Source organism: Maylandia zebra, linkage group LG15, assembly GCF_041146795.1.
Source record: "Maylandia zebra isolate NMK-2024a linkage group LG15, Mzebra_GT3a, whole genome shotgun sequence".
Lineage (NCBI taxonomy): Eukaryota > Metazoa > Chordata > Actinopteri > Cichliformes > Cichlidae > Maylandia > Maylandia zebra.
The window spans coordinates 26,346,509-26,366,976 of NC_135181.1; the positions used below are offsets into that span (position 1 = coordinate 26,346,509).

Here is a 20,468-nt window from a genome sequence, read left to right on the forward strand (position 1 = left end):
ATGTTCGACCATTACTGAGCAACAGTGAAACCGGCTTTCAAACACCGCAGCGAGACCTCCTCCTCGGCCGGACATCCAAGGCTGACTGATGAAGGAGTACCCACCTGGGCAAAGTTCAATGAGGGATGAGTAGTCACCATCGCGCTGTCCCAAAAATGTACCACTGGTGACGTCTGATGAAGATCCATACACCGGCAGCGGAGGATGGAAAATGCCGTCGCAGGAGGATAAGGTATCCAGACCATCCATAGAGGATCGAATAGATTGGAGCATCAGGCGATCATAGACTAAGGGAGCCAACACATCAGTGACAAAAAAGGAGAACAGAAAGGCCGAAACAAAACTGCACTAGAGCAGAGCAAGACAAACTGCAGCCGGCAGCGGCAAAGCCAAACACAGGCGCCATCATACCGGAAGCTGTTAAACTCTAACCATCTGGTACACTAGCTGCACAGTCGCTCAGAGGAAAGCACTCCAGAGGGTCATTAACACTGCCTAAAGGATCATTGGGTGCCCTCTCCCCACGCTGGAAGATCTACACAGTAACCGCTGTCTTAAAAAAGCCCAGAACATTATAAAAGATACCTCACATCCTGCCCACTCCCTATTTGAACTGTTGGCCTCTGGCAGATGGTACAGAGCACTCAGTGTAAGGACAAATAGACTCAAACACAGCTTTTACCCAACTGCAATAACATGTCTTAATGCTGCTACAAAATAATGGTCATCACGCTGCTCTTGAAATGATCTATGCACTGGCTGAGGTATGTGTGTGTGAATGTATGTGAACGTCTGTTTATACTGTTAGTGAAATGAATGAGGTGTATGATGTCTTTGTGCATGTGGGCTCAGGCCATTGTCTAGGTATATTATTCTTATTAGCACTTTAAAATGTTTATTTTTGATTTTAATACAACTTTTTATTTTATGGATGATGCACTAATCGGAAACCACTTTCAATTTCGTTGTACCTGTGACAATGCCAATAAAGACATTCTATTCTATTCTGTAGCACCCTCAAGGACTGACGTAGGCAAGATGTAGAGTAATAAAACAAGGTTTATTCTGGTCTTGACAACCAATGAGAACTGCTAACGGAAGAAAATAATAATAAAAAACATAACATCGAAATGCATTCTTGTACTTTGTGTCAATCAATAAAAAAGTTATTAATCACAGAAAAAAAAACATTTAAAGTACACAAACCTTGTGAGCGGACATCCAGGAGGGGTTAAATAGTCCTTTATGGCCTTAGTATCTTATTCTCTATCTTCTTCCTTACGTGTTTCTTCTGTTAATCTAATTTTGAATATTACTTTCTCCATGTGTGGAGCTAACCGAGAGCTGCAGCATACATACACCATTGCTATGTCCCAATTCATTGTTTTCCTCTTTACATTCTTTTAATGCAACAGTGATCTAAACTCTAAGTACTAGAAAACCTAACTAGAAGCTGAATCTGTTAACTAAGAGTTCAAAACAAGAACAAGGCACAGAGTCAAACTCTTACTGGAGTCAAGATTAACACGGAAAAAAACCTTAATACCTCAAACACTACTAAAAAAGAAAAAAGACTGTTTATCAATCTGTGCCACAAAGAGTTAAAGCTGAAGGGGGTGTGAAAGGTGTACCTAATAAAGTGTCCAGTGATTTTATAGGTACAGTTTCAAAATCTTGTTTCATAAGAAAGAAAAGTGAAAGTTAAAAGAGCTTTAGGATGTGGTGACTGTAACTTCACACTTTGGTATTTGGGCTGCAGACTGTCTACATCTCAGTGAGGGGGGAGAGATCAGCACAGCAAAGGTACGCTCCTTCAGATGTCTGTTTGCTGTTGGTCATTTATTTTGATTTAAGGCAAACATTAAATAATTCCTTTAAATCTAAAAATAAATGCTTTATGTTCCAGTTATGGGAGGATTGTTTTCAAGAGCTCCTCCAGTAAAATGTAAGTTTGGTCAGAGCTGCTATTTTCCATCCAGTGAACATCAGTTATTGTCCAATGATGTCATTCTTTCTTTAACATCTGTTGTCAGTGCTTGATGCACCATGGAGGAAGCACTTTAACTGGGGGTAAGCATTTACAGGCCTCTGAGAAACATTTGTTATTGTTGATTATCACTTCCTGTTTCAGCCCATCACTTGTTCAGTGTCCAGAATGTGATGTAATGTTTTGTTGTCTCCTCTGAGCAGAAATAAAGAGGACGATCTACAGTATGTGAACAGCTACAAGCCTCAGACTAAAGAACAGCAGCTCAGGATTCTTCTACAAGGCCCAGTTGGAGCTGGAAAGTCCAGTTTCATCAACTCTGTTAAAAGTGTCCTACAGAACAGAGCATGCAGACAGGTCTCCTGTCCGAAGCACCTCCCATTCATCTTGCACAAAAAAGGTATGAAGCATGATTGTGGTGATAAGACTGAGTAAGAAATTATTCTTTTTTTCCATTGTTTAAAAGTCTGTACGGAGTTTTAAAAAAAAATTGATGTTGCTGTCAGCGATGGCTCATTCAATAAAAAAGTAGTCAGTGCTTCCCACTTTACTCTCTCATAGTCAGCTGATTTCTTAAGAAGAATTCCAGAATAAATCAGATGAAGTGGTAGAGATTTCCCCAGGAATAGGTAGTGGTGACTGGAGTGAACATGGGTGATGAGGAGGTGCTGAGTAGGTTGAGTGTTATGGAGAGAAATGGCTGTGGTGAGTCTGTACATCAAAAAGAGGGAGGAGCACTGGGTGATGTTCAGTACTGTGCAAAAGTTTTAGGCAGGTGAGGAAAAAATGCTGTAAACAAAGAATGCTTTCAAAAATGGAAGTGTTAATCATTTATATTCATCAATCAATGATTGAAACGTTTTTTCACAAAACTTGTTTTGATGTTTCACTTCAGCTTTAGTTGTGTATAATAACCTAGGTCAGATAATTCCATTAAAAAATGTTCCAAAACGAAGTAAATGAATATATTTTGTTTTTATTGCATATTTTAAACCAAAATGATTTTTAAAAAATGAGATGAGAGATAGCTGTCATTTGTCAGTTGCAGGTCTTTTGCCCACAACCGAGATGACAGACCTTGCCGACCGTACATACAATACACAAACATCACATTGGGGAGACAGGTCAGGCTAGGTAGCAAGGAAAAAAAAACATCGAAATGTGTAACACAGAAGGATAATGCAGGAATGCACAGATATCAACACACCATAGCACAATAAACACAGACAGCAACATGGGAAAGAGTTCCAGTGTGTCCATCTGATCTGGGACCGCTGCAATCTTTCAACTGCGCCTCCAGCTGACCCGATGTCCACATCAGAGGGGAGGTAAGCGTTGGAGGTGGCGTTGGATCCGGGGTAGGGAGGGTGATGCGTCAGTGAGTGCTTATCAGTATCAGTATATGTATGTGTGTGCGTGTCCATAGTTCAGCTGAGACAGTGTCCTTCGCCCCGCCAGGCTAAGTAAACAGTCTTCCAGCCAACCCAGGTGGCCTTGTAGGGAATGGGAAGGAACAGACTCAACACAGTCGTTATCAGGGAGTTTTTGTTCGGCTCCAGCCTTGAGCCCACAGCTGGCGCCGAAGGGGTAGCCGCATTATGATGGTAATTTTTCTTTTGTGACAACTCATGAGAATTTCAAAGCTGTTCTTTAACACTCCGACACTGGTCTCTCAATCTCCCGTTGGAGAACCGCGAGCTTCCCGATGATGGTATCAAACTTGCTGGTGTTTTCATTCTTTTGCCCAAACAGCCGAATCTGAGAACTCACAACTGCAGTGAGCTGTTCTGCAATGTAATCCAACTTTCGCTCAAGGCTGTTATTTTGAGCAGGCCTCTCCTTGATCTATCCCAATATATGTTCAGAGGTGTTATTCTGAGTATTTACGGCAGCTGTAAACGTCTCCAAGGTCTTAACCATGCTGCTTTCGAGCCCGTTCTCAGAAGTCGCGCCTCGTCCCATCGTTTCAATCCCAGTGGGCAGCCTTGGGGGGTTTTGAACAGCCGGTTCCGCTTTCTTAATTCTCCGATAAGTCAGGGCCAAGCCAGCTCAGATCAGCAAGAACCCTGTTATCATGGTTCCGAATAGGTAGATATCTTCAGCGTCCTCGATCGACAGTCCCGCCAGGCACACGACCCTCCATTCCTGCCACCCGTCCATCGTGTATCCGGCAGGGAAAGTCCCTCCAGGGCACTCGGGCTCTCCCGAGCCCAGACTTCTCGTTGAGAAAAGGGTGTCAATAGCATTCAGAGACCAGTTGATCAAATCCATAATTCTCTTTAGGTTTTAGAAACAGACTGTGAGAGAGTGTTCCAGGGAAAGTAATACAAAAAACACGAGACTAGACAAGGACATAAGCAGGGAAGATAAGGGAGAGGAGAAAAAGTGTGTCTGCCTCCTCCGAGAGCCAAAGAGAAAGAATGTAAAAAAGGCACCCAGCAACTGCACGAACACGTGCAGAGGTCCATTTCTGGGACTCCTTTAGCTGAGGTGAACTTACAGGACATTGTTGGTAATGTTTTTGTTGCAGTCATGATGAAAATAAGACTTACAGGTCAGCACTACTCCACACTCAATGACTCTGATATTCTGGTCCACAGTATAAAGCCTTCAAGATCCAAAAGGGAGACTCAAACTGCTATTACCCTTTTGTCTTGAATGACATGGCGGGACTGAACGCCAGCAGCAGAAAAATCAGACAGTTGCATGTGAAGGACGTCAAACGGGCCCTGAAGGGACACATCAAAGAAGGTTACAGGGTACAGTTGCTGTATTTCTGATATTGAGTTTAAAGAATTCATTCATTTGGTCACACATCGATACATTCAGTTTGTTTTTCAGTTCAATCCTGAACGTAAACTGTCCAAAGATGACCCACACTACAACAGCAGTCCTTCAGACAGCGACAAAGTGCACATTCTGGTTTTTGTCGTTGATGCCAGCACTATACCTAACATGAAGCAAGAGGACATGGAGGTAATCGAGGACATCAGAGATGAAGCAGATGAAATGGGTAAGAGCACCTTAAACAGAATCAGGATTATCAGTGTTTTTAGTGACACCAGTAGAAGTGAAGTGATCTGCAGTCATTGAGCAACCCTGTGTTTGCTCTCAGCTCACGCTCACTCTGAGTGAAACTTCAGGTAAAACAGTGATGAGACCTCCAGGAGAGCTCATCCCTGTTTGAATGTCATGCTGCACTAACACGGATCTAATCCTATGTTCTGCATGTCAGAGATAGAAATTAGAAGTAAATTTATAAAACATTCAATTCAATTTTATTTATACAACGCCAATTCACAACAACAGTCGCCTCAAGGCACTTTATATTGTAAGGTAGAACTCACAATAATACATACTGAGAAAAAGCCCAACAATCATATGACCTCCTATGAGCAACAGTGGGAAGGAAAAACTCTCTTTTAGCAGGAAAAAACCTCCAGCAGAACAAGGCTCAGGAAGCGGCGGCCATCTGCTGTGACCGGTTAGGGTGAGAGAAGGAAGACAGGACAAAATCATGCTGTGGAAGAGAGCCAGAGATTAATAACAGGTATTCATGGGTCATGAGCTGAGCTTTCCTCTCTGGCCCTACATGAGAAATTCATTGTCACGAATTCCAGGATGAAAATGGATTCTGCTCTGACACTCGACGTTCGTGAAAGCACAGCAGGAATATTCTGTTTTTTTTTTCAGTTGAGGCAGCTGTGAAAAATCATCTTCTGTCCACCATGTGACCTCGAAACATTAATACATGCTTTTATAACCATCTTGATTACTGCAATGAGCTTTTTATCGGGTTCAGCCAGGCCTCCACTCAGTCCTCAGTCCAGTTTCAGCCTCATTTCACTGGCTTCCAGTTTGTTTCCAAATCCATTTTAAGATCCTTTTATTTATCTTTAATGGTTGTGGCCCATTTCACCTACTGCACCCGTACGTCCCGCCTCGCTCTCTCAGATCAGCAGACCAGATGCTTTTACTCTTTCACTCAGAGGTCACAGGGCTTTCACAGTCTCCACTGCACGTCAGGCAGCTCCTGTACTCGCTGTTGTAAAAACATCATTTAAACACACGTTTTTTTCTCGACCCATATTTATGTTTTGTGTTTCCTCAGAGGTCCCACAAATAGTCCTTTTCACCAAAGTTGATGAGGCCTGTCCGAAGATCAGCAGAGATATCAGGAACGTCTACAAAAGCGTATCTCTAAAGGAAAAGGTGGATTAGTTTAAGTATTTCAGTGCAAGCTTTGGTTTGGTCCAATCTCTCACTTCTAAACTAAAGTGTTGTGATTTTCATATGTAGATTACTAAGTTCAGCGCAGACACGGGGATCAACATTGTCTACATCTATCCAGTGAAGAACATCCACTCAGAATCTGACCTGAAGGATGGCGCTGATGTTCTAATTCTGCACGCCCTCAGACGCATCATCGAAAGAGGACATGACTTTCTCAACAAATCCTAAATCCAGATGTTCTCAGTTTACTGAGTTTATTTCTAGTTTCTTATTCTTTCTAAGCTTTTTAGCCCCACCTTTTCTCTTTCACACACTAACCTCTTTCAATAAGGTGCATGAGCACACAGGAAAGGTAGGGCAGGGGCCAGTTAAGCTAAGAGATTTGATTGGTCAATCCAGTGTCAGTAATGAAGATGCTGTTAGTGCCAGGAGCAGTCACAGTTCTGCATGAAATGATGACTCGGACAGAGCTGAGAGCCAAACTCAAATCATTTTTATTCTTTTTTTTATATTGAACTTTTTGATCCCAGCTTTTAGTTATATATGACATTTGTATTCAGTGTATGTGTGGTGTCTAAAACATGTTTCCTCTGCTCTGATGAGTAAACACAACTTAATGAAATGAACACCTTAGTGTTAAATTTGATAGAAAAATGTTTGTATGTTTAACATTATTGATCCATTAATAAAGCTGCAACAAGCTGATAAAAAACGACTCCTTTTTGTAAAGGTCATTTCTGAGTTCATTTCATGTCTTCATTGGAAAGTGAAGATAGAGCGAGAAACGTGTTACGACCTTAATTTGGAGGAACAGAAAGTAATATTTTTTTAAAAATGGGCCTCACAAAAACTGCAGCTCTGAGAAGTTCTGAACAGAGATGTTCTGATGAAGTTACAGACACTGATGGAGGACAGAGACTGAATGACTCATCTGCAGTTCTCAGCTCAGTCAGACTTTAACAGCACAGGAAGTTGGAAGCAAGCAGGTTTACATTTTTCACTCTTCACCGAGAGAAGCTTCACAATTTAGACATTAGAAACTCTCACAGTCACTGTTGTGTCAACAGTGCACTCCAGCACTGACCTGTATGTATATATGTGCCTGTGGAGGGGTCCAGTCATGTGTAAGTGAACATGTGAAACTGTCAAGCTGTTTGCTGTTGTGAACTCAAACACCACACCTGTGTTTCAGGAATGAAAGCTGCTGACATGAAGCTGTGTCTGCTGAGCTGGTTTTATCATTGTTCTTGCTGAACTGTTACCAGCTCACAAAAACGAAACCAAGAACACAGGAAACAGGAAAGAGTACACACCCTGTGCATCCTGTGGTTACACAGCTTTAGCTTTCTCTACTTCTCTGTTCAAAGACAAACTGTCTCATGCATGTGTTAGAAATGATTAGAAGGTTTGCCTTTAAAGCTCATCTGGGTCTGCAGCATCACAGCAGCTGAGCCTTAAACCTAAAAGTGTTTTGTTTTTTTTGTTTTTTTTTAGCTTTTGTCTTCAGGACCCCTCAGAGAAAACTTCTTCACTTCACACATTTATGGTCTCACTTTTATGTGAAGTCATTCTATGTAATGCATTTCTTTGTTGTCATTCATAATATTTTTCCTCATTGAATCATCTGCCTACATCTCCCCCTATACCAGCATCCTCCTTCATCACATCCATAGATCTCCTCTGATGTCTTCCTCCTTTCCTCCCTCCTCTGCACATGTCCAAACCATATGAGCCTCTCTGACTGTCTCACTGTTCTCATGCATGTCCTGCACCACCCTCACATATTTGCTCATGCTGTACCACAGTTCCTGTTAGTTGGTGCTCATGTTCAGAGGCAGGGTCTGAAAAAATTGAAAATCATGTAAAAGATTCCAGAATAATTTTCTCTTGAACAGAATATCTCTTTATTGTCATTGTACAAGTACAACAAAACTGTGGGTGCCCCACGCCAACTGTGCCACCAACCGATGTAGGCAATGTTTCACAAGAACTTTGAATAATCAGCAGGTCGTGAGTTTGATCTTAGTGTGCTGCTAAAGAGCTCCAGCAGAGGGCAGCATGCTTTTACTTTCTGCTCTTTCCTTTTGGTGCTGCTGGATTTCAGGATTTCATCTCAAAAGATTCATCCGTGATGGACCAAAACCCGCTCCAGACCCTGAGGAGCTTAATACAAGAATAACAGACAAACATAAAGTCTGAACCTTCCGAAATCTTTAGAGTCGTTCTGATTCTCAGGGGAAAAAGAATAAAGAACAAAACGCCTTCAGCCAATGTGTTTGAGCATTAAGGTCAAACAAGAAACCTGAAGACTGACTCTTGTCTGCAGAGACTGGACTGCAAAAACAGATTTAGGTCTACATTCAAAAATTGGTCCTTTTGAATTAGATCTTTGCAAAAATAATTCAATTTACATCAACATAACTGAATATAATCTTACATTACAGGGTCAACGTTGGCATATTTAACATGAACATAAAGCTACGACTAGGGATGGGTACCGGTGTCCGGTGCCATGATGGCACCGGTTCTGACATAAACGGTAGTAACCAGACCGAAAAGCAGCGCACATTTCGGTGCTTTATTTCGGTGCTTTTTTTTTCCTGAGCTGTGATACACTTCTAGCCAATCATTTTACGTTTCCCAGGATAGTAGGCGGGGCCAGGTACGTACGTTCAGTTAGAGCAGAGCTACAGATTAAAAATGTCCAAGGCGAAGCGGTCAAAAGTCTGGCTGTACTTCACAGTAAAAGATGCAAACTCAGCAGCAACAAGTGCTTTAAGCTGATACTGTGATATTGTCAAAGGAGGTAACACCTCAAATCCGATGAAACACCTGGCGACGCATAGCGGTTTTTTTTAAAAGCCGAGAAATGCGCCGTATTTGATAGCTTGCTGCGAGACCTCACACTGTGCACGTTGGGTGGGTTGCCAGTTATCGGACCGGAGCAACATCCCCCCAAAACCCGAAGAATAGAGTCCTGGCCCCTAGCCCTGCCAGTGTAGCAGAAATGATGACGGATGATGATGCAGCAGAAGCCGTTCTTCTCTGCGTGAGTCGCTTAATGTTGTCCGTGTGTAATTTACGTTGAGTAGGCTAACCACGTTATTACATTAATGCATGTAAGGTGAACTAGCAAACATCATCATAGCTACATGCAGCTGTCCTCTTGTTTGATGGCAGATACTCCCTTCACCCTGGACAAAAAGGCTAAAATGACCAAAGAAAAAGTGGAAAACAGCTGAACATGAGAGGATTTTGGACAAAGTTTGTGTTTTTTTTCCATTGTTTAAGCACTGCTTCCAGCCAAGAGTGATACCATATATGCCCCATAGCTGCAGAAAAGGCTAACATTGCTATCTTTTTACAAAAAAAAAACAAAACAGCTGAACATGAGAGGTTTTTGGACAAAGTTTGTGTTCTCCATTCTTTAAGCACCGGTTTGAGCACCGTTTAAGCACCGGCACCGTTTCAAAAGTACCGATTTGGCACCGGTATCGGATAAAACCTAAACGATACCCATCCCTAGCTATGACCAATAAATTGAAATCTGGTTTAACACAGCTGTGTGTTATTAGATGTGTTTCCAGCCTGTTACAGTGAATCATCATCACAAGACAAAGTCTTTATGCGGAGCTAAGGTCAGTAACTGAAGCATGTGAGCATAACCTGTTTATGTCCACAAAACCTTTAATATTCATTAAATGTGATACATTAAACTGGACCGGCTTCACTCACTCTCAGGTTGAACTTGAGGTGACATCATTAAATGTCTCCTGATGTTTTTTATAAAGTGAAAGAATGAAAATCATCACTTAAATATTTGCTAACTGTCTTTAAAAGTAACCTAATCAATCAATCGACCAGTGGAAATGCAGATTAATAATTACTGATGTGTGCTGTGTTGTATCTAACCTGTGCATGTGTTGGTTAATGTATGTCTAGCCTGTGTGTTGGTTGTTGTATGTCTAGCCTGTGTGTGTTATGGTAAATGGTAAATGGCCTGTATTTATATAGCGCTTTACTAGTCCCTAAGGACCCCAAAGCGCTTTACATATCCAGTCATCCACCCATTCACACACACATTCACACACTGGTGATGGCAAGCTACATTGTAGCCACAGCTGCCCTGGGGCGCACTGACAGAGGCGAGGCTGCCGGACACTGGCGCCACCGGGCCCTCTGACCTGGTTGTTGTATCTCTTGTCTGTGTGTGTGTGTGTGTGTGTGTGTGTGTCGGTTGTTGTATCTCTTGTCTGTGTGTGTGTCGGTTGTTGTATCTCTAACCTGAGTGTGTGATGGTTATGTTTTCAGGTTGTTGTCAGTTTGATTCTGGGTGTTGTGTTTCCAGCAGCAGAGCAGAGCGCTGGTTTCCATCACAGCGTTCCTGAGAGCTGCTGCTGCTTTTTGACCCAGTTTCTCTGCTTTACTTGACTGGGCTGCTCCCAGTGCTGTGGTGGAAGGTCCCTGATGGACCTCCTTCATGCTCGCATTTCTGCACGCTGAGGTGGAGACGTCCTCTGAGGCAGATGTTTCATTGAGGGCAGAGCAGCAGCTGTGCATGGGAAACCTTCATGTGGATGATTTCTTCTCTTCTCTGAGGCGCACACTTCAGATAGTTTCACTAAAAGGAAGCTGCAACAGCACAAACACGATCCAGAGCTCCAGTTCAGCTAGGTGAAGGTTAGCAGACAGCTAGTTAGTACCGGCGCCTGCGTCACCATCCAGGTTAAGGAGGCCACGCCCCCTATTAACACAAACTTTAAGCCTCAATTCAGTTTAAATGGGTGACTTATAAAAACATCCTCCCCCGTACAGGTAAAGGTGGAAATGGTCTACAGAGACCAAAAAATCAGTAAAAATGTATCAGGATGTAAACATGTTTGTTTCTGCTGTTAGCTTTACCATGGGGACTGACTCACTGCTGCCCCTGTTGGACACCAGAGGAACTGCAGGTTTGGCCCTAAAGGTGAATAATAAAAACTTAATCTCCAAACAGAATAATCCAGAGCTGGACTCGTATACACAGACTTTTTTATTGAAATAAATAAATGAATATAATACATAAATACATAAATATATTTACTCCTTTTAAATATTTAAACATGTAAACGATGCTTCTTTCTCATTGGTGCTCTTTTTACTAATATCCTCTGGTCATTAAAATAAAGAAGGTTTAACTCTGCTGCTCGTCTGAAGAGTACAGTGCAGTGAGGAAATGTGCACACAGGTCTGAGTTCAACTGGGATTTCAGGAGGGTGAAATGGTCCCTGTTTATCAGGCGGTGAAGTTTAAGAGCATGGAGAGAGCAGGACGCTGAGCATGATGTGGAGCTGTGAGAGTATTTTTAGTTTTGACAATAAAAGGGTCACCATAGCGTCTTCTCTCAGTCCCAGCCTTCACATTATTTTAATACAGCTGAAAAAACTAAAATGAGAGAAAAACCCTGCAAAAAGGATCCTAAGAAGGTTTTGAGCCATCAGTCAGACTCTTTCCTGGAGGGATGAACACCAAGCTTTTCTCACTTGGTGTTTTCATGGTTTTGAGATCGGCTAAAATCTCAGACTGGGTGAGATTGGCTGATTGTGAAGGCCTCTTATTCGCTTCATCCTCATCTTCATCAGCCTCAGTGAGGACTCATGGACGGAGAGGCCGCTGTGATCTGGTGACCCTCAGTGACTCGTTGCTCTAAGAGGACAAATAGACCCAAAACACGGCAGCAACTTGAACCCACAGACCCCCCACACCCCCAACCTTACAGCGCAGTGGTTCTCAAACTGTGAAGCAGGTCTCACTGATGGGACAGAACTACAGCAGGTGGATGATGAGGGTAAAAATATGGAGAGAACTTGATAAAATCTGAAATTTGTGGGGAAAATGAGTCATCTGATTCAATTGTGTTGGCCTTCAATTCACTAAAATTAAACTTGGATTCTTCTATACTGCAGCAGTGGGGGACGTAGATGGACTGCATTTACTAGAGTCAGAGGTTTTTCCTTTCAATTGTCAAATGTTGATGTTCTGCTGCTTGTTCGTATTTAATGTCCAGCAAAAAGAAGAACCTTAAATCTTTAGTTTCAGTATATAAGCTGAAAAATCGGACCCATTTTGTTTGTCGTTAGTCAGAAGGTGAGGTGATGTTTGAAGATCAGTGATGTTTGTGTTTTATTTGATTCTAAATAATAGAACGTAAACTCACATGTAAGCTGTTTCTGAGAATCAGAGAATCAGAAACTTTATTGTCATTGTCATGAGAACAACGAAATTAAGAATGGTCCCCGATCATTGCATCATCCCTAGCAATATCAAAATATAAATAAAACAATAAAATTCAATAAATAAAATAGATAGAATACTTAAAATACTAATAAGATATAACAGTAAAACATTCACATACATTCCCACACACATGCTTCAGACCGTGCATAGATTAACACGAGTGGCGTGATGGACATTTTTTTGTAGTATTCAGATGTGTTATTGCAGTTGGATAACAGCTGTGTTTGAGTCTATTAGTCCTTGCTCTGATTGCCCTGTACCGTCTGCCTGAGGGCAACAGTTCGAACAGGGAGTGGCCAGGATGTGAGGTGTCTTTTATGATGTTTTGGGCCTTTTTAAAACAGTGGGCGTTGTGTAGAACTTCCAGTGTGGGGAGAGGGCAGCCAGTGATCTTTTGGGCGGTGTTAATGATCCCTTGGAGTGCTTTCCTCTGAGCCCCTGTGCAGCTAGTGTACCAGATGCATATGCAGTAAGTTAGAACACTCTCAATGGTGGCTCTGTAGAAGGACACCAGCAGTCTCTGTGTGATGTTATTCCTCCTGAGAATTCTCAGGAAGTACAGTCTCTGTTGGGCCTTTTTCAGCAGCTCGGAGGTGTTCACACTCCAGGAAAGGTTCTCCTCTATATTGACTCCCAGGAAGCGGAAGCTTGCCACCCTTTCTACACAGTCCCCATTTATGAATAGTGGTTGGATCTCTGCCTTTTTCCTTCTGAAGTCTATTATGAGTTCTTTGGTTTTTGAAGTGTTGAGGAGGAGGTTATTGGCCTTACACCATGACGTCAGCTGCTCCACCTCGTCTCTGTACGTAGACTCGTCTCCCTTGGAAATGAGCCCCACCACTGTGGTGTCATCTGCAAATTTCACAAAGATGTTGCTGTGGTGGCGAGGAGTGCAGTCGTGTGTGTAGAGAGAGTAGAGCAGTGGACTGAGCACACAGCCCTGGGGTGAGCCAGTGCTGAGACTCAGGGCTGAGGATGTGTGATGGCCAACTCTGACTCTCTGTCTACGGCCCGAGAGGAAGCTATTGATCCACATGCAGGTGCTGTATGGAAGCCCCAGGTCTTGTAGCTTGGGCACCAGTTTGTGTGGAAGGATGGTGTTAAAAGCTGAGCAGTAATCCACGAAGAGCATCCGCACATAGCTACCATGCTCTTCCAGGTGAGTTAATGCAGCATGGAGTGCTGTGGCTACAGCGTCTTCCGTGGATCGGTTTGCTCTGTAGGCAAACTGGTGTGGATCCAGGCTGCGGGGCAGGGCTGCTGTGATGTGTCTGCGGACCAGCTTCTCAAAGCATTTCATTACCACTGGGGTGAGTGCCACCGGTCTGTAGTCATTCAGGCCGGTGATGTGGGGCTTCTTAGGCAAGGGGACTATGGTGGAGGACTTCAGGCAGAGTGGGACAGTCGCCTGTGCGAGGGATTTGTTGAAAATCCTGGTGAAGATCCCAGCCAGCTGTCCTGCACAATCCCTCAATATTCGACCTGGCACACCATCAGGACCCGCCGCCTTCCTCGGGTTAACAGCCTGCAGCATGCGCCTCACCTCGTGCTCTTCCAGGGTGAGGGTGGTGCTGCTATGGGTGGCGTGTTGCTGCTGTGGCTCCAATACCTCCGGTACCCTGGTCTCAAAGCGGGCAAAGAAGATATTCAGCTCCTCTGCCAGCTCCAGGTCACCGTCCGCAGCTCCGAGATTGATCTTATAGTTGGTTAGGTGCTGGATGCCTTGCCACACCTGCCGGCACACGGCTTTCAGATAATTATTCTCAGCTTTCGTGTTTCTTGTTGCTGATTTAACACCAAGATGATTTCCTCTCGTTGTTTCTGTCTGGTGAAGATTCAGGATGATTATGTTTTTGTTTTGTTTTTCTATTTGGGGAAATAAACTGCTTATTTCTACTGACCAACCCTCAGACTGTAAAAAAGATCATTTGTGCTCATGTTTCAAGCTTTGCACAGAGATATGTTTCTAAATAATTTTAAGCACTCGGGAACATCTCAGCTCTTTCTGTGGCTGCAAACAGGAAGGATGAGGAGCACGGTCATAAGATTAGTCACAAAACATGAAAAAGTGACTCCAACTCATCTGGTTATCAGACTTTTTTAAAGGAAAAAAAATGTCCTGGCATCAGCCCTCCACCTCCTCACAGAGAAGAAGAACCGCTGCAGCTGCTGATGGATGGCTCAGGTATTTCGGGGGTGAAAAGGTAAAAACACCAATCAGTGTTGCAGGCTTATCTGACCGGGGTTATTAGAGAGGTCATGGGAGGTGTGAGACCTGAAGAGTGGGTTTTTGGGCTTTTTATTATTATGAGAAATTTCTGCCACTGACCGCCCTCTTTCCACCTGTGGCCTTGCAGGTGGCATCAGCCCCCTGAGATGAGGAGAAGTGAAGGACTGGGATGAGTGATGTCAGTGGAGAACCTGGAGGGGGATACGAGATCGGAGAGGGGGGGGGACAAAAGGCCAGGCCGGCCGTGCCTCTGCTGCGGTGAGCAGGGAGACGGGGATGTTCAGTGGGCATCCAGTGAAAACGTTAGGTATCTGTGGTGCCACCGGTGGTGCTGGACCCCAGCCTCCTCCTCCTTCATCTTCATCATCGTCATCATCATTCTCCTCATTCCACCAAACACCTCCGTCGTTCAGCCAGCTTGTCCAGCAGCTCCACTTCCAACTGCAAACACACCACAACACAAACAACAACAACACCATCAGCACCATCAGCAGCAGCGTCCAGCAGCATGGATGCACAGCAAACATCCTGCAGGAGGGGAGCAGCCGAGCACAGGAGCTGAATCAAAGGGAGGAGGAGGAGGAGCGGATGGATGCCAGGCTGGGATCAGCCACCAGCAGCACCGACAACAACCCTCCTCCGACTGGGACCAGCTCCGAGTTTAATCATTATTATGGGAATGGAAGAGGAGGGCCTAGCTTCGATCAACATGGCGGACAACAAAGCCCAGGGACTGGGGTAAGAGCGGCGCGCTCCGTACTCAGCACCATGGATCAGGTCCACAACTCCCACGAAGGCTACAGCAACAACAGCCCCTACAACCACTACCCGAACTACCGGCCCGGGTACGGGAACAGTGGATACGGTGGCATGATGAGCCCGTCACGCCAGGGGAACAACCTGCTGGGCCCCGGCAGTGGCGGCGCAGGCTCGACCGCTGCTAATCACAGCAAGGCGGTGATGACTGCTAGCAGCTCCCCGGCTGGAGGCGGCGGCGGGTTTCAGCGGTTTCCCGGACAGGGTCAGCAGCAGCAGCAGCCACAACAGCAGCACCCGTCAGGGGCTACACCAACTTTGAACCAGTTATTAACTTCTCCGAGTCCGATGATGCGGGGTTATGGAGGTGGATATCCAGATTATAATAATCCCGCACAGCAACAGCCGAGCATGGGGCTGGCTAAAGACATGGGCTCCCAGTACGGCTCCGGGGCTCACGGCTGGGGAGGACAGCAGAGAAATCACCCGACCATGAGCCCAGGGAATCCCGGGCAGGGTGGCGGCAGGGCTCAGGTGAATAACAGCTTATTAACACCGTTTATAACCTGACTAATGACAGGTGGACATCGCACCACCGGTAACCTGCTAGCTGCTAACAGCCGCGATGCTAACCCAAATAGCTAACGGCAGCTAGCTGCTAAGCTAGGTGTGTGTTTTTCTTTTTTTTAATTTTCACTGCAGACAGATTCATTAATTAAGCACCGCACCCACGTGAGTCGTTTAGGACTCTAAAGCAAACAAATTGTATTGTGTGATTACTTGCTTTTATAAATGACAAGCATTGGCGACTGTTCGTGATGACAGAAGCTGGGGAAGTTTTCGATTGTGTCCAAGGTGACTTCGCTTTTAGCCCGCTAGGCTAAGCTATCATTAGCATATAGCTGTCGTTAACGGCAAAGGCCTTCGTGTGTGAAAGTAGGCAGCTTGCTGATTTTATAAGAGGTCGAATTTGTTATAAATATATATAAAAATGTAAACTGGGTGGTTGTAATCAGTTTTATTGTTACACTTGAAAAGATCGCGGTTTAAATGGTGACAGGGTTGACGGTTGACAGCTCCGCTCAAATCTGACAGTTCGCGTATGCTAATGATGTGTTTTGAGGGGTCACCGGTAAATAAAGCTCTTTCCTCGGATTTTATCTGTTTCTCTACCCCGCCGGGAGAAGACAGTGTGGCGGGGACTCGGGTCTAATCAGGTGACGCTTCCTCCTGCAACAGCGGCCACTTCAGCTTCTGATTCCGGCCACAACTTTCTTGGCAGGCAGCCTATTAATAGCCCCATCTCCGCTCGGGAGCCCTGACCTTCACTCATGCAGATTAGCCATGTGCCCATCACCACCGGCACAACACTGGGGCTAACACACTGGCTGACCCGCCGCTGCAGCCCGGCCTGCAGGAGGCCTCAACCCCGGTCATCCCTACTCCATGTCAGTGTCACTTTACCTGGACCGGCGGTGCACTGTAGAAGCTCGTCAGAGTCACGGTTTAACTGCAGTTAATAGACTCACAAGATCTTTTTTTTTTTTAAATGATTTCTTTATGGAATAATCGACAGGTTATTATTTCGAATTATTAGCAGGTCTTTAAAATAGCAGAAAACAATGGAAATGCCGGTCTGCAGGTGATTAAGTCACCATTGAATAATGGAATTATGATCCCTTAATTTATTTTCAGAATCATTTGACTGGATGCAAACAAGGAATTTTTCAGCTACTCAATAAATCAGCTTCTGTTTTAATAAAATGTGTTTTTAGTGAATAATTATCATTCACTAACCATCCGTTACCTCCTCCGAATGGGGACAAGAACACAGTTATTTGTTAGAAACGATGAACCATGCACAATTTTTTTTTTTTCACAGGTAGAAATCTTTGTCAGCAAACTGTCTGCTCCTGTGTCTGAGATCAGGTTCAATTAGCTAAACTTGTGTGTTGGCTTATTGGAAAATATGATGCAATACGTGCTTACATGAAGAAACTCTAACTTGCAGGCAGATGGGAGAGCACAGCTCAGTGTACAGGATGACACGAGGCAACAAGACTGATTCCTCTTTAAATTTGTTTCAGTTTTAATTCCACGTGTTGATGCCCTGAACAGAAATGAGGATTTGTGTAATCACACTGTGTTACACAAAAAAGAAAGAATGAATTCGTTGCACCCACAAAGACTGAACAAAGAGGGCCAGGTTATTTAGTGAACCGGAATAAAATCTATCTGGGTTTTTTGCTTCTCAGTTGGTGTACTGGACTTTCATATGGCAGTCAGCACAATCCTCTCCTCTCATTTGTTGTCTCAAAAGGGCCGAGGTTCATATATCGTATTATAACTAAACTTAAAACTAGTACTAGGTGGCAGTCAGCATTTTAATTAGCAGAATAAAAATTTTAAAAGTTGTGAAATTACTGTTACAGCAGCTCAATAAACCCAACTAAAAGGAGGTGAAATATGAAATGAATGCAGATGTTGTGTGTTTGTCCTCGTCTACGGGACTCTGAGTCAGCTGAGGACAAACTCTAAACATTTTCACTCTGTAAACCTCCCGAAACTTATATAAAAACTGAAATCAGAATAAATACTAAGGAAAATAGAAACTGTAATATCTCTGCTGTGGATCGGCCAGCTCTGCTTTGTCGTTTCTATCCGCCTCCTCACTGCCGGCCTCGGCCTGTGTGGACGCTCCTTGTGGAGCATGATTTTATGATTTTGTTTTCTAGTTGAAATAAAGACTTTTAGGGCAACGCCTCAGAGCCTGCACGTTTCATACACGAGTTTATTCCTGTAGTCGAGCTAATGTGTTGGTTTATGGAGCTGGTGATCGGATGACTGACATGCAGGAGTCACACACACGTTGGCTGTGTTTTCAGATATTAAAGTTTAAAATAGTTTAATTGTTGGGTCTTCTGTTAGTAACGGAGAACACCAAATAAAACCAATAAAATTGGTTCGGTAATACCGGTAATAACAACAGCCCGCTTGTATGCTGTACCAAAAAATGTGCTTTGGTGTGAATCTGATGGACAAAAGCCAAACCAGTTCCACATCACTGAAGTTGCACCATTTTTACAAACCATTTCTGGTTCATCTGTTTCATTCAACGATCCGCTTTCGCCCTTCTCATTCTCCGTTGCTGCCATGCTTTTTCCGCCATGTGCGTATGAAAACAAAAGTGCTGCGCATGCGCGTTTTACCCATATCCTATCGCGATTTTTCATTTTCTTATCATTACCTAACATTATACCGGTATTACCATGAACAGTATGATATGGCCCGGGCCCAGTAAGAAGGATGGAACGTTGATGGTGTTGTAGGTTATAAGCTTGTGAGTGAGAAGGCTGCAGTTTGTCCCTTATTATGTTTGCTTTGTTCTCGGCATCGTAGACTCCAAAAACTGTTTGGTTAGCTTTAGAAAAGGTGGTTTGGGTTAAAACGCGCCTCTGCAGTATTAACCCTGCGTGTTAATGATGCTGATCTATAGTGTTTAAATGTGACGTCAGTGGGTACATGATGAAGTGGAAGTGAGGGACTCGACATTTATCGACATAAACCCGATAAATCATAATGACTGCGTGTTTCTGTGAGATGCTGATGGCTCAGATGAAACGGCAGAATTTGATGTTCTGGGAGTAAAATTGGGCTGTTTGACTGGAAAAAGGTGCAGGCTCGATGTGATGCAGTTTTGTATGTTTAATAGAAAAAAAACAGTAGAAAATTGCGATTCCTGACAAACCTCCTGAGATTAAAGCAGTTCTGTACCACACCACATGGTGGCACTACTGTGGCCTATCTCTGGGTCATATTATTCATTATATTAAACATGCCTGTGGTCTGCAGGGTATTTGAGTTAATGTGATTTGTACTGAGCAATGTTATCTTACTTGAGCGCCACCTTGTGGTAAAACACGCTGACTATCAGCCGTTTTATTTTCGTAGTCTCTTTTTGACTTGATTTGGCCACACCCACCCGTTTGTTAGCCAGTCCCAATCTACGATATATGAAATGAAACTTGTGTTCAGTGATTTTATTTGCTGGTTTTTGATGATTAAAATTTATAATGGCTAACCGGCACCATATTGGATCAAATGCAACAGAGGAGGATGAAGCACCCCATTGAGTTTTAATCTTTTTCCTGCTTTTTCCAACAATTCCCATCAGCCTCCATTACAAGAAATCAGCCAGTAAAACACTAAATATTACAAATGTTGCGTTGACCACAGGTTTGTCCAAATAAAACACACGTTCTGCAGTTTGGGCCAGGGTCGTGAATCGTGATGATAGCAGTACTCAGGAAAATGGATCGCAGCAGCTTCCTGTCCTCCTGTTTTCATCCGGTCTGTGGATCCTCTGCCTGACTTGAAGCAGCTGTGTGGGCTTGGCAGCGCTCCAGCCTGAGGTTTCTCTTTATTTACTCTGCTCAGCTGACTGCTGTGTAGTGAGAGGAGATTAAAGGACAGGATTAAAAGTCTGCATCAGTTTGTTTTAAGCGTAAACTCCGTCAGCGGTTTCTATTTTTAGCTGCCGGAGCGGCGGTGAAACATCTGTTCTCTCTGAGTCACTCCTCTCACCTACTATTATTATGTCAGTGTGTCAAATACAGAGTGAGTGTGAATATTAAAGTGTACCCAGGCGTGACTGTTGACTCCGGCTTAAAGTGGCCTTGCAGGCCTTCAGCATGCCGCAGATGAGGGTTCACTCTCAGAGACACACCTGACCCCCTCACACCTGAGCACATGCCATGAACCTCAGTGAAAACAGACAAACCAAATCAGTGGGTAAGTTACTAGGATAATGTGTGGTGTGTTATCTGCAGCAGGTGGCAGTAGGCCAAGCCCCGAAGCAGACACACAGAGTGGAGCTTATATATAAAGATATTTAACTTTCCATCGGTCCATCAGTGTGAGCGTGCTCAGTCAGACGGATGGATATATAGATGGATATTGATGGATATAGAAGACTGAGCTAATGGT

The 20,468-nt window shown here is 43.9% G+C and overlaps 2 protein-coding genes across 4 annotated transcripts in view; both read left to right on the plus strand.

Annotated features, from left to right (window-relative positions):
- Positions 1-1,738: 1,738 nt before the first annotated feature.
- On the plus strand, positions 1,739-6,927 carry LOC106674931 (interferon-induced protein 44). Its single transcript, XM_076874534.1, has 9 exons — positions 1,739-1,803; positions 1,907-1,945; positions 2,034-2,070; positions 2,191-2,387; positions 3,030-3,085; positions 4,573-4,746; positions 4,829-5,000; positions 6,099-6,199; positions 6,287-6,927. The coding sequence occupies exons 2-9, from the start codon at positions 1,909-1,911 to the stop codon at positions 6,446-6,448; spliced, it is 936 nt and encodes a 311-aa protein (XP_076730649.1). The 5' UTR covers positions 1,739-1,803; positions 1,907-1,908; the 3' UTR covers positions 6,449-6,927.
- Positions 6,928-14,968: 8,041 nt separating this feature from the next.
- Positions 14,969-20,468, plus strand: part of arid1b (AT-rich interactive domain 1B) — a 40,191-nt gene continuing 34,691 nt past the window's right edge. For all 3 annotated transcript variants that reach the window (XM_076874209.1, XM_076874210.1, XM_076874211.1), the window contains exon 1: positions 14,969-16,016. In XM_076874209.1, coding sequence (XP_076730324.1) covers positions 15,003-16,016 — 1,014 coding nt within the window. In that variant the 5' untranslated portion in view covers positions 14,969-15,002. The remainder of the gene's footprint in view (positions 16,017-20,468) is intronic.

Bases quoted from the DNA above. Each gene is read 5' to 3' on its own strand.
- LOC106674931 (XM_076874534.1), top strand. From the start codon at position 1,909: ATGGGAGGATTGTTTTCAAGAGCTCCTCCAGTAAAAT. The intron at 1,946-2,033 runs GTAAGTTTGGTC...ATCTGTTGTCAG, and splicing joins AAGAGCTCCTCCAGTAAAAT to TGCTTGATGCACCATGGAGG. The intron at 6,200-6,286 runs GTGGATTAGTTT...TTTCATATGTAG, and splicing joins GCGTATCTCTAAAGGAAAAG to ATTACTAAGTTCAGCGCAGA.